Here is a 27,900-nt window from a genome sequence, read left to right as displayed (position 1 = left end):
ATACCATTATTCTGGATTTGTCTAGGTTCACAGAGAGTGCCCAGGTCTGGCTGAATTTTTCTAGTATTGCCAGTTTCTGTTGGAGGCCCTGTTCTGTTGGAGACAGCAAGAGCAGATCATCTGCGTGTTGTAGAGACTTAATCTCTGTTCCAGCCAAGGGGAGCCCCGGTGCTGAGGAGGATTCTAGGACTGCTGCAAGCTCATAGATGTATGTGTTAAAAAGAGTGAGACTCAGGCTGCAGCCCTGTCAAACTCCACGGCCTTGATGGAAGAAGTCTGTCCTTTTGTTATTAACTTTCACGCAGCATTTGTTTTCCGAGTATATACTTTTGATGGTGTCGTATGTTCTCCCCCCCTATTCCGCTCTCTAGTATTTTCAGCAATAGACCTGGATGCCAGATGGAGTCGAAGGCCTTTTTAAAGTCCAGAAAGCAGGCAAAGATTTTGGCCTGGTTGGTGTTGTGGACATGCTTATTGATGAGGCTGTGTAGGGTGTAGATGTGGTCTGTGGTGCGGTGGTTTGGCAGGAAGCCTGTCTGGCTCTTACTCAGTACACTCTGCTCTGTCAGGAAGGTGAGGATTCTGCTGTTCAAGATGCTGTTGAACAGTTTCCTCAGGGTGCTGCTGACAATGCCTCTGTCATTTGACGGGTCCAGCCTGTCTCCTTTCTTGTGAATAGGGGTTATCAGTCTTTCGTTCCAAAGTTCAGGGACGGGAGAAAATGAGGGCTGTGTTAGTTTTAGCAGTAGCGGGACAGAGGAAAATTCGTATTTTTGCTATGTTGCGGAGGAAAAACCGACAGGCTTTAGCTACATTGTGAATGTGAGAGGAGAATGTGAGGTGCTGCCAACAGTAACGTAGAAGGAGGCAGTAGGGCCAGGCTTAGGAGGAAATATGAGAAGCTACATCTTTGACATGTCTGAGTAGGCGGGGGGCTATCCTGTTACGTTTGCATACGTCACTTTGTACTGTCTGGCAGGGGGCAGCGAAACAGCAACCGGAGGTTCCAACAGGAGACAAATAGGGAGTACCTTGCACAGGCAAGGAGGGGAATGGAAGCCTTATAAGGGGAGAAGGTAGGTGTGAGCAATCCAGCTCAAACAGAGGCTAACTTCCTGTCTCGGCTGCCATGTTGGCAGTGAAGTCAGGGGGCATTCATGTTGGAGATCCTTACAGTATCCGCAGAAAATTGGTGCGGGAGGGAGTAGAATCCTGGAAAAACAGTTCCGAATGGCCAGTTTCAGCAAAGAGACATGGAAGGTGGAGGGAATCTTGAGCGATGGGGGAAGTTCAAGCTGGAAGGCCACTTTGATCACTTTCAAAAAAATCCTGTACAGCCAGATAAAGCGCTGGGTAGACAGATATTACATGTCGAGAGCCAGACCTCATCCCCTACTTGGTATTCAGGTGAAGGCCTTCTGCATTTATCCGCGCTTCTCTTCTGTGTCTCCGCCACCATGCGAATGGTCGCCTGAATGCCCTTCTAGAGATCCTGAAGGTTGTTGGCCCTGGTATCGGCTGCAGGGCAACCAGTGAAAGGTGAACTTGACTCTGAATCAGGAGCCATACAAAATTTGCTTTTACGCTCCCGGAAGGCAACTTTAGATTGGGGGCCACGAGAAAAGAAAGGTGTATCTGGGAGGGAGAGGGACGGTATCTGGGAGAGAGGGGACAGGTATCTGGGAGGTGTTTAGGAGCAGGACTAGATGTGTTGAATCGACTGGAAAGGGTCTGCAGCAAAGCGGAGATGGTGTCTAGCTTCCGGTCTAATGTAGCTAGGTGATTATCATGAATCACAAGGCGCTGATCAGACAGTCAAAAGAATGATTGGGTGGTGGTGGCTCCTCCACCAGCTTTTTACTGATGATATCCAGAAAATGAATGCTAGTAAATGCCGCGATCTGGTCGCCTCCTTCCTCGAAGTTGCAGACAACACAGGGGAAATAAAATACACACAGTGGGGATAAGAGCAGCAAGTAAATGAAAACACAAGGCAAAGGCAGACCCTTGTCACGCTTGTGCTCTCCTCACAAGCGCAGGGAAAAGGGGAAGGACCCGTTAGCGAGGTGGGGAGGCCGCAGGGGATACGAAGGGAGTAAGTTGCCGCGCAGCTGGGGATCGGCGAACGTAGTCACGTGACCGCGCTGCGCGCATGAGAATGCGCGACGCGTCCGGAGGTGCGGTGCCTACTCAGAGACACGAGTGATCCAGCTGCATGTGTGCGCATGCTCTGTCAGCAGAGCGGGAGTGCGCACGTTCTCAGACACCAACGCGGGGCTTGCGGGAAGCCAACGCTTCAGCACGGGAGTCTGGAAACAGAAACCAGGAACATGGAACATGGGCATGGAGTCCAGAGCACAAGGTAACATCCAGAGAAGGATTGCTTCTTGGAGAACGTCCAGACTTCTTAAAGGCATAGTGACAGAACAGCAAGGTGCAACGAAACTAAACATAACATAAGGGTTCTTAGTCTAATCCATTGGCCAAGGAATTATAAGCCTGCTACCACGTCAAGGTGAACCCTACTAAGCAGGTACCTACACTACCCGACGGTAAACTAACCTTAGTAGTATAAGAGTGACCTACCCAGTCCTCCGGAATCCACAGGAGATAAGTAAAGGTCCCAAGGAGGTCCAGGCAGGAACAGTATGTGATGAGTACCAGCAGGCACCAGGGCTGGTAGCTGTCACACTTACCTCTACTCCGCGCGGAGACCGACCCGGGGATGCACCACGGGGCAGAGTCATGCGCCCACGCACTGCCAGGGCAGTGCAGGCACAGCAGCGTGATGTCGGCGCTCCGCGACGTGCATCGCGCACGCGCGCGGGTTGCTCGGCAACCGGGAGGCAGGAGAACTTGAAGGAGCTGCTGGAGCCTCCCACAGGCGGAGACTTGGAGAATAGGCCGCATGACGTCATCACGTCGCGACGCGCATCGCGCACGCGTTGCTCGGCAACCAGACCTATCATTAAGAAAACCTGATTACAGGCTGTTTTGGATTAGTGTCCACTGACACCATTGGTGGACCAGAGCACACCCCTGCAAGGTATTGGACCCTTCCCACATATATACCTGCTTCTGTCTGTCTTTCATTGCTGAGCATAAACTCCTGTTTATGCATTGTGCTCACCGCTGCTGTCTAGTTTTGTCTTGAACTTTGTCTGTCCTGTTTGACCCTGCCTGTTCCTTGGATTTCTACACTCTCCAGCGCTTTGACCCCGGCTTCGTTCCTCGACTACTCTACCTTCTATTACCCTGGACCTTGGCTACGAAACTCTACCTACCCGGACTCTCCAACCCTGGAATACGGCAAGTACCCTGACCACCCTGACCTCTCCAACCCTACGACGCGGTACGACTTGGACTACGCATTCCGGACAGGACTGCGTGGTTGTGGGTCGGTGCCTATTCATCCCCACCTCAGCCCCGCGGTCTTCCGTCCTGTTTGTGGTGAGCGCAGCGTGACAATATGCTCAGCCCAACAAACATGGACGCCGCTGAGGTGGCCCGACGCCTAGACACCCATGAGGAATGCTTCCGGCAACTTACCGGATCATTTACACTGAAGGAACAACTCGTTTCCCAACTTAAACAAGACGTTGATACCCTGACTGAACAAGTTAGACGTTTAACAGTATCTACCACCAACACCCCCGAGGTATACAATCGTCTTCCTTTTCCACCATAGGTCCTCTACTCTCCACAACTCCCGTCCTAGATGAACCCATGCAGCTGGGAGGGACTAGCCTTTCGCCTATCGAGAGGCAACGGAGAAGACGAGCAGGACTATGCCTCTACTGTGGCAATAACGGCCACCTGGTATTCAACTGTCCGCTGAAGCCGGGAAACGCCAAAGCCCAGTGAGTATAAGGAGGATCACGCTGGGCACTGCAACTTTTCCCCCTCCTCAACCCTCTACGAGGATTTATCTACCTATCTCCATATCCGGTGAGACCTTCACAGTACAGACACAGGCCTTTCTGGATTCGGGGTCAGGGGGAAACTTCGTGGACCAAGAGTTCGCTATCAAGAATAAAATACCGTTGGTACCCAAAGATCGACCGGTAGGTCTTGAAGCCATTGACGGACGACCCTTGCAGCCCGCGATCATTTCCTTACAAACTACGCCCCTTAAGACCTCGACTAGCGACTTCCACTCCGAGACCATAACATTGGATGTTATTCACACCCCCTCCTCGGACATCATTCTGGGACTTCCGTGGCTCCGGATCCACAATCCAGTAATTGACTGGACAGAGGCCACGCCACTTCGTTGGAGTTCTTTTTGCTTGGAGCATTGCATGTCTGCTCCTAAGGCAGTGGCAGGACTGGAGGTCACGGATCCTGACAGGGTACAGCTGCCGGGAATATACGAGGATTTTCGCGATGTCTTTGACAAACGCCAAGCAGAAGTACTTCCGCCACATCGGACGTACGATTGTCCTATCGATCTTCTACCTGGGGCCATTCCCCCCAGAGGAGGGTCATACCCACTATCTATTCCTGAGACCCAGGCGATGAGAACATATATTCAGGAGAATCTCCAGAGGGGGTTCGTTAAGAAATCTTCATCACCTGCTGGGGCAGGATTTTTTTTCGTCAAAAAGAAGGACGGAACCCTCATCTCCAAGTCTGGAGTCCCGGCCGCAGAGGACAGGATTCGCCACTTACAAGACCTATGGCAGAAGATCCATCGGAACCTACAGCACGCTGGTATATTACACAAGAGACAAGCGGATCGTCACCGAAGAGAGGTCCCAGGGTACTCTGTAGGACAAAGGGTTTGGTTATCTACCAAAAACATTCGGCTAAAGGTAGCCTCACCCAAACTGGCACCACGTTTTATCGGTCCTTTCCGCATCACCAAAAGGATCAACCCAGTAGCCTATCGGCTTGAACTGCCTAGGAATATGAGGATTCCTTCTGTATTTCACTCATCCCTTCTCAAACCTTGTCTACAAGACTCATCCTCCAAAGGACAATCTAAACCTCCGCAAACCATACAGGTAGATGGCCAACAAGAATACGAGGTTCAGACCATTCTCAACTCCAGAATATCCAGAGGAGGATTGCAATATCTTGTACACTGGAGAGGCTATGGCCCAGAGGAGAGAGAGTGGATCCCTCATCATCAGGTACATGCCAACCGCCTCATCTATGCCTTCCACCGTAGGCATCCTGAGAAACCATCTCTGGGTCGCCCGGAGGTCTCCCCTCAAGGGGGGGATACTGTCACACTTACCTCTACTCCGCGCGGAGACCGACCCGGGGATGCACCACGGGGCAGAGTCATGCGCCCACGCACTGCCAGGGCAGTGCAGGCACAGCAGCGTGATGTCGGCGCTCCGCGACGCGCATCGCGCACGGGTTGCTCGGCAACCGGGAGGCAGGAGAACTTGAAGGAGCTGCTGGAGCCTCCCACAGGCGGAGACTTGGAGAATAGGCCGCATGACGTCAACACGTCGCGACGCGCATCGCGCACGCGCGCGGGTTGCTCGGCAACCAGACCTATCATTAAGAAAACCTGATTACAGGCTGTTTTGGATTAGTGTCCACTGACACCATTGGTGGACCAGAGCACACCCCTGCAAGGTATTGGACCCTTCCCACATATATACCTGCTTCTGTCTGTCTTTCATTGCTGAGCATAAACTCCTGTTTATGCATTGTGCTCACCGCTGCTGTCTAGTTTTGTCTTGAACTTTGTCTGTCCTGTTTGACCCTGCCTGTTCCTTGGATTTCTACACTCTCCAGCGCTTTGACCCCGGCTTCGTTCCTCGACTACTCTACCTTCTATTACCCTGGACCTTGGCTACGAAACTCTACCTACCCGGACTCTCCAACCCTGCAATACGGCAAGTACCCTGACCACCCTGACCTCTCCAACCCTACGACGCGGTACGACTTGGACTACGCATTCCGGACAGGACTGCGTGGTTGTGGGTCGGTGCCTATTCATCCCCACCTCAGCCCCGCGGTCTTCCGTCCTGTTTGTGGTGAGCGCAGCGTGACAGTAGCAAAAGACTAAATGCAAAGAGAAAGTCAAAGAGAGGCTTACTTCCTGTCAGGAGGAAGAGGGCAGGGTTTGCCAGAAAGCAAGATGGTGTTGCTTGCTTCAGAATCCTTAAAGACACAGGATCTTGACTCGCAGCTAGAGGGCGGCGATCAGAAGTAAACAGGTAAGGAAGGGACACGCCGCAGGGGGCGTGTTCCGCGCATCGTTACAGTACCCCCTCTTAAGGATCGAACTCCGAGCGATCCAAGAGACTAGGGGGCAGCGATGCATAGGAAGGTAGGCTCGCAGCTAGAGGGCAGCGCCCGCCACACAGAGAATCAACAGGGAATCTTGACTCGCAGCTAGAGGGCGGCGCACGCCATACAGGGAGACATCAGGGAAACTAGGCAAGAGGGCAGCGCCCGCCACACAGGGAATCAACAGGGAATCTTGACTTGCAGCTAGAGGACGGTGCATGCCATTCAGAGAGACATCAGAGAAACTAGGCATGGGTAGAGAATACGCCACAAGGGGGCGTGAAGTTGACTCGCAGCTGGAGGGCGGCGCACACCGTCACGTGTACGCGCCACGCGTGAGAGAATGCGCGACGTAACCGGGGGTGGCCGGGCTCCGTACAACGAGTAGGGAACCGCGGGTGCGTGCATGCTCTATAAGGAGAGCGGGAACTGAGATGCGGCAGGTAAGGAGGGAGCACGCCGCAGGGGGCGTGTTCCCCGATTCCTTACAGTATCCCCCCCTTCAGGATCGGACTCCGAACGATCCTTACTAGACTAGGGGGGACTATAGGATCTCCCAACGTTACAGGGGTACAGGAACGGGCCTCTGCATTGGGCTAGCAGCAGGCCTCAGGAACATGGACACGAACATGGCATGGAACATGGAGACAGGCGGGGCCACCTCTGGGGGTCCGTTTGTTTGGCCGAGCATAATGTCACGCTTGTGCTCTCCTCACAAGCGCAGGGAAAAGGGGAAGGACCCGTTAGCGAGGTGGGGAGTAGTCACGTGACATGAGAATGCGCGACGCGTCCGGAGGTGCAGTGCCTGAGACATGAGTGATCCAGCTGCATGTGCGCGCATGCTCTGTCAGCAGAGCGGGAGTGCGCGCGTTCTCAGGCACCAACGCGGGGCTTGCGGGAAGCCAACGCTTCAGCACGGGAGTCTGGAAACAGAAACCAGGAACATGGAACATGGGCATGGAGTCCAGAGCACAAGGTAACATCCAGAGAAGGATTGCTTCTTGGAGAACGTCCAGACTTCTTAAAGGCATAGTGACAGAACAGCAAGGTGCTGCAAAACTAAACATAACATAAGGGTTCTTAGTCTAATCCATTGGCCAAGGAATTATAAGCATGCTACCACGTCAAGGTGAACCCTACTAAGCAGGTACCTACACTACCCGACGGTAAACTAACCTTAGTAGTATAAGAGTGACTTTCCCAGTCCTCCGGAATCCACAGGAGATAAGTAAAGGTCCCAAGGAGGTCCAGGCAGGACCAGTATGCGATGAGTCCCAGCAGGCACCTGGGCTGGTAGCAAAAGACTAAATGCAAAGAGAAAGTCAAAGAGAGGCTTACTTCCTGTCAGGAGGAAGAGGGCAGGGTTTGCCAGAAAGCAAGATGGCATTGCTTGCTTCAGAATCCTTAAAGACACAGGATCTTGACTCGCAGCTAGAGGGCGGCGATCAGAAGTAAACAGGTAAGGAAGGGACACGCCGCAGGGGGTGTGTTCCGCGCATCGTTACAACCCTGCCCAAAGAGTTTACAATCTAACCGCGTAGATTAGAAGATCCCCGGGGAAGGGATTTCCTTTCCTATTGCCTGCTTTTGTTTGTTGCACTTGTATTATAATACCCTGTACTCTATTCTCTCTTTTGTAAAGCGCTGAGTACAGCTAGGGGCGCTATATAAATAAAGATATCCATACAATTTATATTTGTATTCAAGACACCAGTCACTAACATTAGCCATTCCCATAAGTTCTTAGGGTCATAAAGGAGCACTGCAAGGGACAGTATGTTTTGTGTGTTTTTTTTAATAGGTTTGAAGCAGTGAGTCTCTAGAGCGGAACCACGTTCATTTCAGCTCCAGGGACCCCCTGCTTCCAGAGATACTTACCTCCTACATAGGAGATGCAGGTAGCAGCCCAGATCAGGCTATTTGGGGCTATCAAAATGGCGGCGTTTAAATGTCCTACGAGCCAATAGGAAGCCGTGACGTCATCCCTTGCGACTTCCTATTGGCTCATGTGACACGGGACATTGAAAAAGCAGAGAGATGATACCGGCAGCCCCTACGGAGGTAAATATCTCTGGAAGCAGGGGGTCCCCGGAGCTGAAAGTAACACAGTTCAGCTCCAGAGACCCCCTGCTTCAAAGCTATTATAAAAAAAAATACAAAATAAATGGTCCCTGGGAGTGCTCCTTTAAGAAAAACGGGAACAATGTACCTACTGAATGTGCATTAGTATTTCCAAGCATTTGTTTCCTTGTTTCCAGAGGAAGGGAATGACTGTAACTCTAGCTGGTTTCCTGCTTGGTGCATGCTGGTTTTACTGTACAGCAGAAGGAGTCCTGCAGGCTGCAGCATGGAATGCAGGGGCAGCCTTGCACTGTCACATTCTAAGCCCTGACCTCACTATTCTGACTCGCAGGTTGCTTGGAGGGCGGTGTGTAGGTGCATGGGGTGAATGCAATGGCAGCATCTGACCCTCCTGTACTCCCAAATCGCAGTGACTGCCAATATACAAGCTGCTATTGGTAAGATCTCAGTGTCTGTGTCTTACATCGCTATTATTATTATTATTATTATTATTATTATTATTATTATGCTTTTGTCATTATACAAGCTGCAAATGGTAAGGTGTTCAAAAAGGCTTTGTCTAAATGTTATGTGTCTTGTTATGTTGTGACTGTCCCTATGCAAGCTTCTACTAGCAGGATATCAAGCTCTGACTGTGTACAGTATCTGTTTTTTGCTGTTCTAAAAACTGTAAATGTTATCCTGTTAAAGCTGCAGTTCAAGCAATATCCTACGTGTTTTTTTTTTAATGATTTCTGTACTATGAGAAAATACTTGTAGCATTTAAAAAACAAAAACAATTTTAAAGACATTTTTCATGTATTCTAATGTAACAAGCATTTTTGTTCCTATGGCAACCATTTACAAAGTCACATCCCCTTCTGAAACAGCATCACCTTTTTGAGCCCTGCCCTCTAGCAGTGTACACATTGAATCTAGTGCCTGCCTGGTCACATGATCGTCCTGACAGAACTTTGGCTGTCAGTGCAGCAGAAGAATACCCAGGATGCATTTTATGAACGCTGAGCCGAATCTTCTGTGATCGATTACAGGAGAACGGATCGATCAGCAACTTAGCTAATCACTTGTCAGTGTGTAGATTGTATTGATGCACATATTGAATGAAAAAAATAATAATAAAAACAAGGACAGCTTGAACTGCAGTTTTAAGGCATCGGACATAGTGCAGGAGCGCACAGAGTCGCGCACGCCTGTCGCCCGAGAGATCTGTGGACTCGGATGTGCTTGCGACGGAGAGGCGTGACGTCTCCAGGCTGGTTCACCCTCATTGGCTCAACCGCTCACGTGACGCGGCCGTCGCACGAAAAAACAAAAATAATTTGTGTCTTCAAAATCTTGCTGCGACGTCGTGCTTCCACGCACGTGCAGTCGCGCGCACTATGGCCGGCCTGATAGAGTTAGTTTATTTTGTTTGCGCCGGGGCGCCGTTGCACACGCTATGGCCGGCCTGATAGAGTTAGTATATCGTGTTAGCTCCGTCGCACACACTATGGCCGCAGCCTAAGGCTGCGCTTATAGTGCCGGCGACAGCGATGCGACGTCGCATCAAAACAAATGTCTTGACACCGTCGTATGCGCTTTTATAGTAAGAGCAAGTCACTTCAATCTGATTTTTCCAGTGACCGCAGCCTGACGTCAGCATCGCCATCGTCGGCCCTATAAGCGCGGCCTTAGGCTGCGTCCCCGCTGGCGCTGACCGCGCTCATGCTTGAGCGGTGAAGTCACCAACACTCTAAGCATGAGCGCCGGGTGTTCTGCCTATTTTGCAAACGCGGACGGGGGGGGGGGGCATTGCGGGCAAGTTGAGCGTGTTTCAAAGTCACGAGCACGCGGGGACTTCCACATAAAGACTGCAATAAGTAAAAGCGCCGAGCGCACAGCACAGTCAGCGCCAGCGGGAGCGCAGCCTTAGACTTTGTGTCTTGTGTTACTATTATGTATCTTATGTTACTGCAAGAATCTGTCATTAGTACCTGCAGCAAAAGGTCAATAATAAAATGTGTTGCTGTCACTATGCAAACTATTGGCAGGATCTGAAATACAGGCAGGGGATGTGCATCAAGTATTGCAAACTGAAGCATTGCTCTGAAACCAGTGTAAATTGCATAATTTTTGACTGCGACAATGTATCAAGGTGTATTGCTCTATTTTGTGTCCCAAATTGCACTACTTACGCCTTGAGCCTTTTTGGGGAATTGTTATAGGCAGTGGTTGACAAATCACCAAAAAATCTACTCGCCACACAAAAAAAATCTACTCGCCACCTAGTACCAAACGTGTGCTGCTTGGGCCAATATTTACTCGCCCGGGGGTTAAATCCACTCGCCCGGGGCGAGCAAATGTATAGGTTTGTCGAACACTGGTTATAGGAGTAATATTATAATGAGATGTATCAAAAGTTGTGGCTGTAACTTGTGCAGTTTCCTTCTCTTGGGGCTACATCTACAAAGCGCCGTTAAATCAGGACACATAACGTGACGTTACCTAACACATTTGTGAGTGTAGTTTTTTTTTCTTCCTAAATCATTTACATTCATACCTGCAAACAGGTTTCCCAGGACTGAAGTCTTGATCTGTTCCCTGGGCTGGTGGCAGAAATACATGGGATGCAGTGGCTAAGGGGGCCTGGCCGGCCAACAAGTTGTGTACCTGTTAACATATTTGGTTATAACTATGAATGTTATCGGTTACTCTGTTCTGGACTTGTCACCCCCGTATTATCCTCATCTTCAGCTGGGGGCACCTCAGGATACTCCAGATTCGGCTCTGTTACCTGGGAAACAAACATTGATCGCTATGTTGTGTAGAATACAACAAGCAATAATGATCTTAATTACTTTGTCACGGCTATACTGTAGCACGCCACCAGATTTAGCTGAATACCTCAAGAGACTTCAACACGCCAAATGTCCGCTCTGTTACAGAATGTGTAGATGTGTGTCTCATTATACCATATATCTGCATCTGGCATCCATATCCTGCTATACCTGGGGAAACATGCAGACAAAAGTATAATGGTATTAATTATCTTTAACTGTGCATGCTATGTCTTGTATATAATGTACTGTATAACCCTTTTCACTCATTGTAACTATGTATTTGTCATTATAACTCTGTGCCCAGGACATACTTGAAAACCAGAGGTAACTCTCAATGTATTACTTCCTGGTAAAACATTTTATAAATAAATAAATTATAGTAAGCTGTACACTTTGGCACAGCTACACTTGCATAAAAGTGAATGGGAGTGAGGGTTTGATAAAGTATAGAATCCCTCAATGAGTATGTGCTGAATTTAATCATTTTAACGTGTACTCACCCAAAAGCCACCCATGATCAGTCCTCTTTGAAATGCCACCAGGGGTTGACGCAGAATATGGGCATCATGAAAAGCCGACAGCCACATTCATAATGAACATCACAGTATTACATAGCATTGAGGGAGTGAAAATGCTTTCCATTGCTGTATTCATGTTACCTCTCTCTGGGTGGCACTAAATGCTACATTACTTCACATTGGTGAAGCCAGCTTTTCCATAGAAACCATGTTACAGCTCCTATCATACTGTCCTCTCACTGGGGAAATGTTTACACACACCCTCCCCCTGCCCGGTGTGCCTCTTCAGAGTGGGAATGTGGACTGGGCAATTCCACCAACTGCAGACACTGTACTTTGAACAAAATCAATGGCTAATTAATGTAATGAGCACCACATTTTAACCAGGCCAGGAATGGCATGATTCCTGCCAGTGCATGGCTCCAAATCTGGTGTTAACCTTTCATAGAGAGTCACAATTGAAGCTTTGTTCAACCAAAAGTGCCCTATCCCCTCCACTCTAAGGCCCTGGAGTTTATATGGCTTGGCCTAAAAAATATGGGCATTGGTGCTATCACTTTTTTCCCTCTCCCTCCACATCCCCAAGGACTCTCCCACAATCCCACCGGTTTCCTGCCACCATCTCTCCTCAATCAGTCACTCAGCCACCACAAAAACTGTCGTCATCTTGCCCACTAAAATGCCTGCTGCACGACTTCCTTTTAAACTTTGCAAATTGGGCATTATCCAATAATTTGATAACATAAAACAAAAGATTGAATAATAACATTGCTGAGAAGCTTCCCTTGGATGTGGTAAGTCAAGTTTTCTTTAAGATTGTAAGCTCCATGAAGCTGGGTCTCTTCTAACACATTGAAGGTCTATCCTACCTCTTCTAACACAATTTTAATCCTGTCTGTAAGTGTTGCTTATGCCCATAATCATGTTTCTGACTATCTGTGAAATGTCTGTGGACTGAATGCATTAACATGAATAAACGGTCATACACAACCATTAATTATTAGAACTCTGACTTTTCTCGTCTGTCTCTTATGTAACAAAAATAACTGTATTTTTAATTGTAGCTCTCAAACTGACTGTAAAGTATTGCCATGCCCCTTTAAGTGGAGGTCTGTATTTACTTAAAAAAATAAATGATGATATATAAAAAAAATTTTTTTTGTTAAGATGGATGGTGAAATATTTGTGTAGCTGTTTGCTGAGGAGAGTGCTTAAAGCACCCAGGGGGAAGGGAGGTTGGTATTAATCCCTTATATCCCATAACGGAAAGTATGATCTGGAGTATCCTGGGTGGAAGTTATATAGTGTAGGGTAACAAATTTATAAATCCCTTTGTATCAGTTATTAACCAGCTAAACATGGCTAATGTAGGGTTGTAAATAAGTCTTGTGAAGCCTAATCCACCACACCAGGTTCTTGAGGCCAAAACCCATCAATCAAATAATTTGTTTTATAGGTTATTAAGCTGAATGGGGATTAGTGAGTGTAATATTCTCCAACAAGAAAGTGTATGAGCTTCCGACAAATCCTGGTGTTAAAGGGTTGAGTAATGAGAATAACGGGGCCACTGAGTTTTTTTAATTTATTTTTCTTTTGAGCGTAATGCCAAGTTTAGACATAACGAATGAATTTATGGATATGCAATGTTTTGATAACGCATCATTTGTATCTAATTCTGAGTGGCAACTGGCCGTTGCCCCAAATACACTAGATTTAGGTAGTGTCAGCCCATGCTCTAAAGAGATCGGCACCAAACATAAGAACCAAGATTTCAAAGATTCATTCATATGTCGCGGGTGCAAATTGAAGCAGATCCAAATATTTGCTCTGTGTTTTGGATCAAATTGCACCATTTTTGCACATGTCCCCCAGTGTCTTAATGTTCAGTGGGGTTGCTGGCTTTTTCTTCCATTTCCACACTTGCACTGCTCCAAATACTCAAACAAAAAGTTATCATTGTTTAGTAGTCGTCCTTTCTCAGCAGCAGCCCTCGCATCACTAAAGCCTGGCAGACTTCCGTGGGGTTTTTGTTTTGTCTAAGGTTCGTTGGTTTTGTTGATGCATTATAACTGAAATTTGTCAATTTAATTACAAAAAAATCCTAACATTTATTTTGGAGTCGTTTTTGCTTCCTATTTAGGTGTTTATGGCATTTACTCCATGAACTTTATGTATGAAAATGTGTTTCTATAGAAGTACAGCTGAACCCCGTTATAACGTGGTGCTCGGGGTCCACATAAGGAGACAGCGTTATAACCGGGATTGCAAAAAATAAATAAAAATGGCCGCCGTGATCAGGACTTACCTGATCAGGGTGCAAGGGATCTGACACCATGGGTCAGCCATCGCGGGGGTTGGTGTGTGTGTTTCTGTGTGTGTCCGTCTCCGTTACCAATAAAGCTTTGAATAGATGTTTTGCTTTTTTTTAAGCATCTATTCAAATCTTTATTGGTAACAGACACACACACGTCATTTGCGCAGCGCCGTTTGAGGAGCTGGGTCGCGGCCGGGGAAATAAAGGTAGGTGATGTTTGGGAGCCAAGCTCAGCCCGCGTTATAAGTGGATCTGCGTTGTAGCGGATCGTGCTATAACGGGGTTGAGCTGTATGTACTGTTCACTATGTACTGTATACTGCAAACATTTCAGGATTATATATCCCGCAGCGCAGTACTGTGAGGATACACAGTGATGTCAATTACATAAAGAGAATGGCCTACAAATAAGGGCAAACAGATACAGAAGGAAATAAGGGCCCTGCTCATGAGAGCTTACAATCTAGAGATAATAAGGGTCAATGTTAAAACAAAAGGTAAAGTGGCTGCTTGTTGTGGGAGGGAGTATACATCAGGATGGAGTATCGTGTAGCTGCTCTGCTGGAAATATTAACTATCCCCTGTCCTCCGCCCCTTCCTTTGGATTCTTCAAATATACCATCATGCAGTGAGATGGAGACTTTACCATCGTCATAACATCTGGCTACCAAAGTCCACACACAGATGAGCCATTGTGTAGTGTTAGATGCAAGGGTGTAGGTGTTTTAGTGTTAATTAAACTACTACTGTAGTAAGTTCTGTTGCTTATTACGTTGTACATGATATTTTCTAACTGGGGGTCCTAATAAAAAGTACATTCTATGTAGGTTCTTATATTGTTATTATAACTGTGCCCGGGACATACTTGAAAACGAGCGTTAACTCTCAATGTATTTCTTCCTGGTAACACATTTTATAAATACATTTATAGTTTTTACGAAACCAACTAAAATGGGAAGCGCGTGTTCTTATGCATGAGATTTCAGAAGACAGGAAAAAGATTTAAGGGTTGAGTTAATGGGGCCAATTTCTGGCATTATTCTCATGAATAAAATTAGTTGCAAAATAAACAACATGTTTCTGTTTTTGCAGATTTAACCCTTTCTGAGATTTATTAATATTTTTCCCCATGCTTTCTATAGAAAACGTTAGGGCAAACCAAATTTTTTTCATTGTACTGCATCAGTTATTTGTTTAAAATGACATTTATATTCTGCAGTTTTCAAGAAAGTAAATAGATCAAGCACACACGAATATTTGTTGAAATGTTTGTTTCCACAGCGAGGAAAATGTCTGGAAGCTTTGCGAGTACATCAGAGACCACGGACAGCGGCCTTTGGAAGAATTTTCGGCTGTGTTCATATCCAATGAAAACAAGATGGTAAGATGGAAGGTGGAAGTCAGCACAACCGCCAGACAAGTATGGCAATAATTCACATTTTGGGTTGCAGGCCATGCATTTCTCAGCAGCTGTTCTGCGCTTCTCTACCAGATGGGTTGTAATTCAGTATAAAGCAATGTGTGCAGAACCTTAGAGCAGCAAAGAGAATAAAAGTGCCGTCCCACCTGGCAACATACAGTATATGCGAGTTGTGATGCAGCCATGTAAAACTTTCTCTGCCATATTTAACTGTTGTTTCATTGTTTAACATGGTTTTATACCATTTCTAAGTTGTAACCATTAAAAGCGCACATTGTGTAATATTGCTTTTGATAGGATGCTGAGGGGCTCGTATTGCAATAAGTCGCAGAGATCAGGTTGCGGCTGTAAAGCAGGGTTTAGAAAATCACAATGTCGGCCATCTTTAGAAGACATTCCAAATATTATCTTCACATTGATATTTCTACAGCTTAGGGAGGGGGTGAGAGCATGATTTTACAATGAAATATATGATCAGAGATAAGGGAAAGTAATGGCAATTGGTAAAAAAATATATAAAATGATGGGTTATATTAGACTGTGCCATCAGGATTCCCAGTAACCAGGTTTTTATATCAAGCCTTCATAATGACATACTGATTATTGCTTATTGCTCAGGGTAAATAATGTAATAAAGGTGTATAAGGGAGGTTGCAAGAGGCCGGGTAATGCCTTGGTCCTCACACAGCGTATTATGTCAAGAATATGTTGCAGCATTGAAAAGGTTAAATATATGTGGATGTGCGTCCTTCTACAAATCTCGGTTGTACACAAAACTATCTGACTAGTAGAAATAGTGAGTCAATGACCATACTTTCCAACATCTAGAAACTACAAACAGGCCAAATTTAAGTTAGACATTTTGATAATTTCATAATAAAACCAGGGAATAGTGGGTTTCTAGCACGTGTTTTTTTTTCTTTCTCTCTCTTATTTGCAGATACCTATTTGGAAGCAGCAGTCAGGGAGAGGAGATGATCCTGTAATATGGGTGAGTGATGTTATAAGGCATGGGGTGGGTAACTCGAGTCATCGAGGGCCAATAACAGGTCAGGTTTTCAGGATATCCCTGCTTCAGCACAGGTGGCTCAACCAGAATGACGGAGCCACCTGTGCTGAAGCATGGGAATCCTGAAAAGCGAACCTGTAAGTGGTCCTGATTTTGGGGTTTAATGTCTTTGGAAGTCACTGAACACCGCTAACCTTGTGAATGTCACAACTTCAGGGCTGATTGTATAAACTCTGCCATCGGCTGCTTCGGAGCTTATTAAATCCGCCCTTTAGTGTCACTCCTAGTTATGAAGCAAAGCATGTGCATTGTAATGTCTCTGGAGTTCTAATTGGTGTTTCTCAAGGGGAAGTGTACTTTACTTACAGGTTGTGATATTTATTTAATGGACCACCAACAAGCGTTCTTCATAGTTTTTTTAGTTGCACAAAAGCTTCACGGCACCTAACCGGTTTCTGAAAGGCTGCAGGTCACAATACAGTAATAAACCCTGGATATAACGGCACTCTAACTAATGGCAAAGTCTTTCCTTTCCAAATGGCCAATTACAAGTCAAAGCATCACAGCCTTGGCGGTAAAACACGTTTTGTAGAATACTGTACAATAACCTGCGCAGCCCCTCAACAATGGCTCCTAAAATTGACAAAGGAAAGACTGGAGAGAAACGAAGAATAACTACACGAAGCATTGCTGATAAAATTGAAGTAGTTAAGCAATGAGAAAAAGGCGTAAGCAGGAATGTTTTGATGCGCGGGTGCAATGTGGGTTCATCCCAGGAAGGGGATCCATCAACGTCCTCACTCGATACAACATCAACACCAGGAGAGCAGCAGAGAAGAGGAGTAAACAGTATTGTGAATATGTTTTATGAAGAGCAGTTTTAAATTAATTATGTTTAATTTATGTTCTGTAGAACAGAAAATGATAAAGCTGCACACCAATAGATAAAGAAAAATACTTGCAACAACCGGTGCTCCTGGTTTAGGGACAACTGCCAATAGATCCTAAGATAGTGAAGAATTGATGATCCAGGGCACAATGCGGATTTTCAAAAGATTTAATAAATCAAATAGCACCAAAAACATACAGTATTTGGTGCTATTCGATTTATTAAATCTTTTGAAAATCCGCATTGTGCCCTGGATCATCAGTTTTTCATTATTTATGTTCTGTACATAAGTTGTTCTTTATTTTTCCATATTTTGATTAAACTGGCAGCACTGACATGTCCGTTTTTTTATTTATACCCCCTTATAAAATGAACTCTCTGTATAATGGAATATTTGATATAATGGCACACACAAAACCCTGAGGGTGCCATTTGTATCCAGAGTTTACTGTATATGGATAGAAGGGGTTATGAGGTCTTTAAAGGCCACATTCCACCACCTATAGTTTAATATAGTACAGACAAAAGTAATAGACAGCACTCACACAAAGTAGATAAATATACACAAAGCGGGGTACCACAGACTAGAGAGGGCCCAATCCCTCTCAAACACAATAAAGTACTGAGGAAAATCCAGCACACCCTAATAATAGATACAAAGTCACTGGTATATAACCAATTTGAAAATTTAATCAGTGCACAAATAAGTCAAACAACTGACAACGCCACACTAGGAAAACAGATAACATATAGGTAGGGCCATACGTGGGATGTACAGGAGGATAAGGGATAAAGGAAAAGTAGGATGGGACAACGAAGGGAAGGTGAGGTGAATGGTGGAAGGGGAACTAAGAAAAAAAAAAGTGGGTCACAACGGGGGAGTATAGGGGGGCAACGTTTCGGGACTTGTCCCGTTCCGATCAGTCCCAGGGGGACATTGTAGCTGATTGCACGCAGTCTGTACTCCTGATTTGCCTCCTCTTTTTGTTGTTCTCTGGTGTTCTCAGTTGTTGCTAGTTCACTAATACATTGTAGCTGTTTGCATGTAGTCTGTCCCTGAATATATCTATACAAAAGTTAAACTGGATTTATTTTGCCAATTAGTTTAGGGATATTGTATGTGTATTTAATTAGAATATTACTTAGAATTTGTGGAGGGTCTTCTATTGTTTTTATTTAGGGTCAGTTCTGTTGTTGTGGGTTCTGGGGCTAGGGAAGTACCCTCATGTCCCCCTGGGACTGAGGGGAAGGGGCCTGACGAAGGGACAAGTCACGAAACGTTGCCCCCCTATACTCCCCCGTTGTGACCCACTTTTTTTGTTTTCTTTGTTCCCCTTCCACCATTCACCTCACCTTCCCTTCGTTGCCCCATCCTACTTTTCCTTTATCCCTTATCCTCCTGCACATCCCACGTATGGCCCTACCTATATGTTATCTGTTCTCCTAGTGTGGCGTTGTCAGTTGTTTGACTTATTTGTGCACTGATTAAATTTTCAAATTGGTTGTATACCTGTGACTTTGTATCTATTATTAGGGTGTGCTGGATTTTCTTCAGTACTTTATAGTTTAATATACTTCTATGTAAGTACATTAAAAGGTATCAGAATGTGATGGGTTTCTCTCGTGCGTATTATGCACGCCCACTTCATATAGTATTCAACAGCAAACGGCTATATCAGCGCAATAGGCAAAGCGCACATGCATTTCTCTTATATGTGTGTGTTGACTTCCTCCATGAGATGTTCCTTTATCTCGATGGTTGTTGGGCAGATATAGTTTACACTTCTGTAAACTTTTAAACAGCAGCTTCCCGAAAAGTGTTTCCAGGGTCCCCCGTGTTTTTCGTATGTATTTCTAATACAACAACATTTTCACAATGCTCCTGTTTTGTGTCAGTTTTTTGCTTTTGTTCCTGCAGATGGGCAGTATTCTGTTTGTCGTATACGTCCCCTTCATACGCCTTCTCTTATATCACTTCCACTTAGTCATGGTGTCTTTTTTACACCTCATGCACTTGTATGTACAGTATGTATCTTTATTTATATAGCGCTTTACAATGCACGTGCCATAATATTCACTCCTTGTACTTATGCCTCATTGATGTCCACTTACTTGTACTGTCCTGTTTCCCACACATAGGGAAATTCTAATCACTACTCCTTTCCTCTGCTGGATCTGAACCATGACAATTACAGATGGGTGACATATTCACAGAAATCCGAATCCGTCGCTGATTGGCCAGTTTCTTGCTTCCGCGGATCAGTCACCAAAAAGGCAGATTTTTTTTTTTTTTTTTTTTACATTTGTAATGGATTCCGGTCTTTAGCAATTGGCAGAACGGATTCACAATTCGAGGAGGAGGATACTTTGCATAGCTACTGCACCGACACACTTTATTCGAGCAAATACCCAGTATGTACCTGGCAGATACCTGGAATGCGCCGCTCCTCACCTCTGGCAAGCCCCGTTGCGTTTGCCTTCCCAGCCTGGGTTCATGCCTGGCTGACGGGCGGCTGATCTGTTAAATGATAATGATTAGGATTTAATAGGCTGCAATGCTTCGCGTGTCTACCAGATGGCATAAATTCATGAATTGTAATGCAGTATATATATATATACTGTGCAGTATTGCAGCCAGCGGGAATAAAATGCTTCAATCCCAGCTTGGAAAATACCTCAATGCACTCGGGCAGAAAACAGTCACAAACCTCAATACACCCGGGTATACCCGAATTCGTGGGACTAGCCGAGCTCGAATAAAGTGTGTCGCCAGTGTATTAGCATCTCTCCCAAAGTACCTCAGGTGAGCTCCTCTGTAAGCACAAGTGTCTCTCCCTCCCCTCCACACCCACGCAAAAGTCCTATTTCAGGGATTGGAATCGTGAGTCCGTTCTGCGGATTGGTAGAAGTCTGGAATCCCCGGATTCAGATTTAAGTTGAATTAGTGGACGGATTTTTTTTCATTCCTCGGATCAGATTTGGCAGTAAAAGTTCTGGAAAATCCGCAGATCAGATCCAGACCGGTTTGCCCATCTCTAACTACAACATGCTCACATCAGACTTTCTGCTTCGGCTAATACACTTCAACTGCTACCACCTTTTGTTTCTCCCACTATCTACTGTATATGTCTGTCTTTTTACTTTTGTGTCCTCTTTTGTAAAGCCCTGTGTACAGCTGCGGGCGCTATATAAATAAAGGTGTACATACACCAAATGTGCATTCTCTGACATGTCAAATGCGCTTAGACTTTGTCTAACCATATCCCACTCTGATTGTTCATATCATAAGCGCTTATAGAGTTTGCCAAATCTATAAGGTGTACAGTATATTTCTTAGTGCAGGTGTTTATAGTACGCTTTGCATGCTGTTAGCCATATATTACAACATGGATGCACATGACTTTATTGTACATTGCTGATCCCTCTTTCTGCAAAATGTTTCTACAGTAAAAAAAGAATAAAGACGCAGTGATGCCCAATGCCCCTGCTTTTCCTCCAGGATACTCCTGGTTTACCCACTATTTCTACCTGTTTCAAGCGGGGCACTTAACAATGAGAATGTTTTATGCCATAATGCCGACGGTGGAGCTCAGTGGTAATGTCACTCCCTTGAAATGGGTAAACGCGGTTCAAATTCAGATGTCTGCTTTCCTTTTTGACCTTGGACAAGTCACTTGATCTCCAGATCCGCCGCCCCTAGGCACTTACCTGGTGCCACCTACTCCATGCTGCCGCCCCCTACCCCCTGTCTCCAACGCGACGTCACACGGTGTCTCGTTGCCATGCAACACGGCGTAATTTGACACTGCAACGTCGCATTGCCATGGCAACGAGGCACCGTCTGATGTCGCATGGCGCCATTTGACGTTGCAGAAACAAGGCGGATGCGGCAGCAGGTAAGAAACTTGCCATTAGGCCTGATAGGCCCGAGAGAGCGGCCTCTGTGTACGGGGGCAGACATTTTTGGCGCCCCAAAATGTTGCCGCTCTAGGGAAATGGGAAATCCGCCGCTGCTTCCCAGTCATGCTGGGAGAACAGAGGTAATAGAAGAAAGGAAACTCCGTGCCAGCAAGACTTCGTAGTTCAATTATTTGTTTTGTGGATTGCCGGTTTGTGTACACTTGTATTTTTGATCTTTGCCTTCCAGGACTATCATGTTATTCTGCTCCATGTCTCCAGGGGAGGACAACATTTTATTTATGATGTAGATACAGTGCTGCCGTTTCCATGTTCTTGTGATATTTACTTAAGAGAAGCCTTAAAATCGGACAGAATTCTACATGTTGACTTCAGAAGGTAAGAGCTTTAATTAACTCCAACATTTATCTTTGTTTCTCTGTAATTTAACGAATGCGTGACATGAACCCTATCGCTAGTGAAAGGAAACCAAGTGGGAATACCTGCCATGGGGACACTTGTACAATTTTATGAACTAGCTCTCTTGTTGACATAAACATATATTCATGATGTGGTGGGTGTGGGAGTTTGCGCTAGCTGGGAATGTGTGTACGAACTAGGGAACCGCGTTCTCCTCACCTCACAGTCCATCTGTGGGACAAGGGTGTGGTAGCACAAGGGATTAGAAGGATGTGGAATCTTGAGTGAAATAGAGAAAGCGGGTGTGATGTACAAGTCCAGTATTTCCCTAGTGAAGGGTCTTTCGAGGGCTGCAACTTCTGTTCTAAGTATGTACACCAGTAAATGACCAGGTAGTATGAATTTCTAGTGCTGTACGTGTGTGAAAAATGTGTCCAAATGTTGTTACAAAACCTGCGTCTGTGCAATCTGAAACACACCAACCTTCTTATCCCCCTTACTCTTCCTTATAGATTGTAAGCTCCTTGGGGCAGGGTCCTCCTTACCTACTGTAATAATGTATGTTAATGTTTGTTATTGGTTTTTTTTGTCCTTCAGCGCTATTGTACCGCACTATGGAATATGTGGGTGCATTATAAATAAATGATAATAATATAGCTGCTTCAAAGCATCAGTTCATGTTTTGAGGGCTATGTATATCTGGGAAATTAGTTATCACTTTCTACTGGTAACTAATCTCTGGGGATTTCAGTGTACTTACACCTATTTAGGCTTTCATAAAGTCTCAGCCTACCATAGAGAAAATACAAATGTCCCCACACTGTAAGTAAGAAAGGAGGGAGGGAGGGAGAGGGAGGGAGGGAGAGAGGGAGAGGGAGGGAGTGGTACGATACCTTTTATTGGACCAACAAGTCGCTGATGTTACTACTTTTGAAGCTCTCGGGATCTAATAAACGGTATCATACCACCTACCCCCTCCTTTGTTCTTCATGGAAGAAAGGACCAGCACGGCCATCCACCCTTCTGCACACACAGTAAGGATTTCTTTGTTCGTGTTTGTATCACGGGTTAGGCAGATGTAGTTATTGACACTGGCAAATCACTTTTTGGGCTTCATTCTTTAAGTAGAAGAAGGCTGGAGTCGTGTAGTCATACTCGGCATTGGTTTATATTGCAGAATGGTATTTGGGAGGGAAAACTCTGCAAAGAAATTACAGACGCAGCACAAAGGATACGGTTTCCCAAAATTGTTGCATGTTGCAGTTCTATAAATGTCCAGGAGGTGTCATATCAGGTTTGACTATATAGAGATGCGGGGGGGAAAATACTCAATCTTAATGTTATGAATGAAGGGGAAGTGCGCTTATCTAATTATGCCCATAACATGATTAAAACCGCAAACTTCTGACCACTGCTGTTGCACGTACTGAGTTTTGGAGAAGTCGTTTCTTTCTGGGGAGGCTAGAACATGAACACACCCCCCCCCCCGCTAGTTCAGGACCCACACACACCATACCGTATATATTTGTGTCTAAAAGGAGCGCTACTGGGACTGTGACCTCATGTATACAGCGAAAGACAAGACACCCCGGTGCTCCACCCAACATGACAAATCATATCATGAAATACTTATCTGTTTCTTTCTTTTCATAAGTGAGGGTCATTTGGTTAAATTATTTGGCCAAAGCATTTTAAGCCTGCAAACCACATCAAGGTATCCCCTCTAATGCAAGTCCTAACACTGCCCCTTCCCCCCCCCCCCCCCCCCCCCCCGGAAAAGCTCTCCTCGCCTCTCTAATGGAGGGGAAACTGTCTTAATAAGCTGGTCATTCACAGGTGCATATAATAAGCACGTAAGGCTAGAACATGAGCCTGTCCTACATGAACATCCCAATATTTGGGCCAATTTATGTGCTTTTAGAAAACACATATTTGTAATGCCGTATACTAATCATTATTAATGTTATATTTTCATTGCTCCTCTCTTGAGAGGTCTGTTTGTTATTAAAATGAATATATTTCTGAAATGGCTCAATGTTTTACCTACAAATTGAGGCAATCCGAGCGGCATGTAAAAAAAACCCCACCTTTTTTTGTTTTAATATTTGCAGCCTTTGATTTCCTTTTATTGAAAACATTACCTAAGCTGCCGATCGACTATTTCTCCCGTGATCGATCAGCAAAGATCCTGCTTCCCAGGGTTCACTAAATGGCTGCTTTTCAGTTTCAATCAATCCTTCTGATCAGTGTAACTCAGCAGCTACAATGTATTCTTATATTACTAAGGTAACATTATCTATTGTTACAGTTTGCAGCGCAAACTGCTGGGAATATTGGCAACAAATGATCACAAACAGGAAAGTGTTTCAAACACCGTGCACTGCTGCGGAAGTGGCTAAAACCTACTATAGAAATCAAGGGATGCTCAGTGTGTTAAAACTCATTAAAAATGAGAACACACGAAAGAAGAACCCGCTCTACCTACAATGAGCAAACTATGTTGAATAAAAGCACGCTTGGCTTAAATTCTATATATTCTATAATTCCTCTGGTATTTGAGGCACCTACTGGTATTGATTGACCAACTTACTCCTATTCTGCTTATCTTCTGCTTTATAGAATTTAAGCCAAGCGTGCTTTTATTTAACATTAGTTTTTATTGTCCTCACACCATACAATAGAGTCTGATCCTTATTTTTTAATGTATACCAATTAAATCATATTTTAAATTTGCTCATTGAGCATTACACATTGGACCAGTACTGCTCATATTTCTTCACTTACTGTGTATGTGATCGGTTACATGTAAGATTACTTTCCCACTAGTAGACATTGAGTGCACATTGTAGGGACTTATCCGTTTGGAAGTGTCTGTGCTGCATCGGTGTTCTTCTTCGGTTGTCTAATTAAAAATGGCATTAAGAGTTGAATAATGATATATATTTTTTAAAAGTAGGACAGTAAGTACAGTATTATCTAATGATACAGAACTAATTTATTTGAAAAAAATAAATAAAATAAAAAACTTTAATACATGTAAAGTAAATGTAGTAGAAGTGTTTTATTTCTTACAGAATACAGGGCAGGTAGAGTACTCGGTGTGAAATATCATATTATAGAAGGCTACAACGAGTAAATACTACACGTTAAGTACAAACCATACAAGAGGCTATTAATATATGACACTATATGTAATTAAAGCAGCAAAACCTTTTCAATCTTATTTTTTTTAATCAGTTCTGTAGTATCGGATAATAGTGACTTTTTGTTGTTGTTTTTATTCAACTCTTAATGACATTTTGAATGAGGTTTAACACATCCTTTGATTGCTATAGCAGGTTTAGCCCACCTCCCAAGCAGTGCAACATCTTTGCAACACTTTCCTATTTGGAATAATGTTTTGCAAATGTTCCCAGCAGTTTGAGCTGCAAACTGTAACAATAGATAGTTACCATAGTATTATAAGGATACATTGTAGCTGCTGAGTTAAATTGACTGAAGTGGCCATTATGTTAGGCACACAATTAGGATTTTGACTGATTTATAACGGCACACCAAACGATTTCCAGCTTAGGTAAGAATATCAAATTATAAATTGTCACAGGCTTTACAGATACAAATAATAATAAATAAAAAAAAAGTTGGAAAGTAGTATTGCTGCAGTTCAAGCAATATCCTACATGTGTGTTTGAAAAAAAAATCAGTTCTGTACTATGAGAAAATACTTGTAGCATTTAAAAAATTAAAAAATAAACAATTTTAAAGACATTTTTAATGTATTCTAATGTAACAAGCATTTTTGTTCCTATAGCTACCATTTACAAATTAACATCTCCTTCTGAAACAGCATCACCTTTTTGAGTCCTGCCCTCTCTAGCAGTGAACCAATTGAATGTAGTGCCTGCCTGGTCACATGATCTTCCGCACAAAACTTTGGCTGAAGATTACCCAAGATGCATTTAGTGAACCCCCAGCCGAATTTCAGCAATCAATTACAGGAGAACGGATCGATCAGCAACTTAGCTAATCACTTGTCAGTGTGCAGATTGTATTGATGCACATATTGAAATAAACATTTTTTTTTTAAATGACAGCTTGAACAACAGCTTTAAGTTTAAAAATACGTAATTGCAATAGAGAAAAAACAAACAATAGATTGTGAGAGACCAGTACACACTACAAGAAAATGCACAAACAACTGATTTACAAAAATTACCACATTGCTCAACATTCAGTCCCCAAGGGAACCTTCCGCTGGAGCACAGAAACGCTGAGCAGCGTGGGGATTTTGGTAAATTGTTTTAAAATAGTTTTATAGTGTGTGATGGCCAATCACTAGCCATTATGATTGGCTGCTATCATTGTAATTAAAAATGTGTGTGTATTTTGTGTTTCAGAAAATTGAGAGTGGTCCGAGCGGACGAGTACCTGCGAACGTTTGCTTCTGACCGATCCCACATGAAGGACTCCAGCAGCAATTGGACAAAGCCACCCCCACCATATGCATGCATCCAAACTGCAGGTCTGTGACACGGATACAGTCGGTAGTCTTAAACCTCTTTTTCTCTTGGATTTCTGTACATATTATAGTTTGTGTGTGGGTGCTAACATACATTGATATATGCATATATACATAACCAGTGTTCGACAAACCTATACATCTGCACGCCCCGGGCGAGTGGATTTAACATTGTGGCGAGCTCCTATTGGCCCAAGCAGCACACGTGTGGTACTAGGTGGCGAGTAGATTTTTTTGTTCGGCGAGTTGATTTTTTGCTGATTTGTCGACCACTGTACATAACTACGTCTTTGTATATATTTATTTACGTGTGTTTTATATATAGTCCCAAAACAAGCACTCGGGTTACCGCAAAGTGGAAACAATTTATTGAAACAAGTAAACAAAAAAACAGATTAAAAATGTAGGACCCCTAAAGAACCTCTAATAATCCCACAGGGAATAGCAAAAAAAAAACCTAGCTGTAAAGGTGCAGATAATAGCGGAAACTGGATGTAATACAGAGCGGGTAGTGTAAAGCAATAAACGGACGATACAAAAATTCCTCTATATCATCCAGACCGGCCGGTCCGTACAATATGTATGAAAGTACATGGGTGGGACAAAGCCTGCCCTTGCAGGACCTGGATCAAGAAACTCAGTCACAAAAAAAAAGTGGTGCAAAAATATATCAGTCCAAACCAGTACCACGTAGGGAGAAGTCGAGTAGTGGCCAACAGAGTTGTAACTTCAGGTATAAAAGGTCGATTAGAACTCCACAGGAAAAATATACAGTCTATGTAACGTAGGCCCAAAAAATGGAGGCGCAAAAATGGAATATGTACTGTCTGTAGATCTATCCCGCAAGAATAAATGCATCGGTAGCATCAGCAGGTAAATTGGTGTATGTAAAGGCTGGAGCAATTATAATAATCCCAGCAAGGGAGTCCCATGTCAAAGTCAAGAGTGATGCAAATGCAAAGAGATACTCTGCATATTCCAAGGCAGTCCCAAGCAGCAGCAACAGCACACCAACACAGCAGCAACAGCACACCAACACAGCAGCAGCAGCACACCAACACAGCAGCAGCAGCACACCAACACAGCAGCAGCAGCACACCAACACAGCAGCAGCACACCAACACAGCAGCAGCAGCACACCAACACAGCAGCAGCACACCAACACAGCAGCAGCAGCACACCAACACAGCAGCAACAGCACACCAACACAGCAGCAGCAGCACACCAACACAGCAGCAGCAGCACACCAACACAGCAGCAGCAGCACACCAACACAGCAGCAGCAACACAGCAGCAGCAGCAGCACATCAACACAGCAACACAGCAGCAGCACACCAACACAGCAGCAGCACACCAACGCAGCAGCAGCACACCAACGCAGCAGCAGCACAGCAACGCAGCAGCACACCAACTCAGCAGCAGCACACCAACTCAGCAGCAGTACACCAACTCAGCAGAAGTACACCAACTCAGCAGCAGTACACCAACTCAGCAGCAGTACACCAACTCAGCAGCAGTACACCAACTCAGCAGCAGTACACCAACTCAGCAGCAGCACATCAACATAGCAGCAGCACACCAACTCAGCAGCAGTACACCAACTCAGCAGCAGCACACCAACGCAGCAGCAGCACACCAACACAGCAGCAGCACTCCAACGCAGCAGCAGCAGCACACCAACGCAGCAGCAACTGCCGCAGCACACCAACACAGCAGCAGCACATCAACATAGCAGCAGCAGTACACCAACGCAGCAGCAGCA

General features: G+C 44.9%; 1 protein-coding gene across 3 annotated transcripts in view; it reads left to right on the top strand.

Annotated features, from left to right (window-relative positions):
- NTAQ1 (N-terminal glutamine amidase 1) overlaps positions 1 to 27,900 on the top strand; it is a 42,845-nt gene that overhangs the window by 2,106 nt on the left and 12,839 nt on the right. Inside the window, exons 1-5 of one of the 3 annotated variants that reach the window (XM_075582244.1) lie at positions 8,534 to 8,771; positions 15,266 to 15,365; positions 16,345 to 16,395; positions 21,450 to 21,598; positions 22,797 to 22,906. In XM_075582244.1, the coding sequence (XP_075438359.1) occupies positions 8,707 to 8,771; positions 15,266 to 15,365; positions 16,345 to 16,395; positions 21,450 to 21,598; positions 22,797 to 22,890 (459 nt within the window). In that variant the 5' untranslated portion in view covers positions 8,534 to 8,706 and the 3' untranslated portion in view covers positions 22,891 to 22,906. Of the gene's footprint in view, positions 1 to 8,533; positions 8,772 to 15,265; positions 15,366 to 16,344; positions 16,396 to 21,449; positions 21,599 to 22,796; positions 22,907 to 26,016; positions 26,142 to 27,900 lie in introns of those variants that run through there. The other 2 variants (XM_075582242.1, XM_075582243.1) reach the window with 2 other exon arrangements.

The sequence above is a fragment of the Ascaphus truei genome, chromosome 2, assembly GCF_040206685.1.
Source record: "Ascaphus truei isolate aAscTru1 chromosome 2, aAscTru1.hap1, whole genome shotgun sequence".
NCBI lineage: Eukaryota > Metazoa > Chordata > Amphibia > Anura > Ascaphidae > Ascaphus > Ascaphus truei.
The sequence above is the reverse complement of the archived record's forward strand: the minus strand, read 5'-3'. Positions and strand labels throughout refer to the sequence as shown.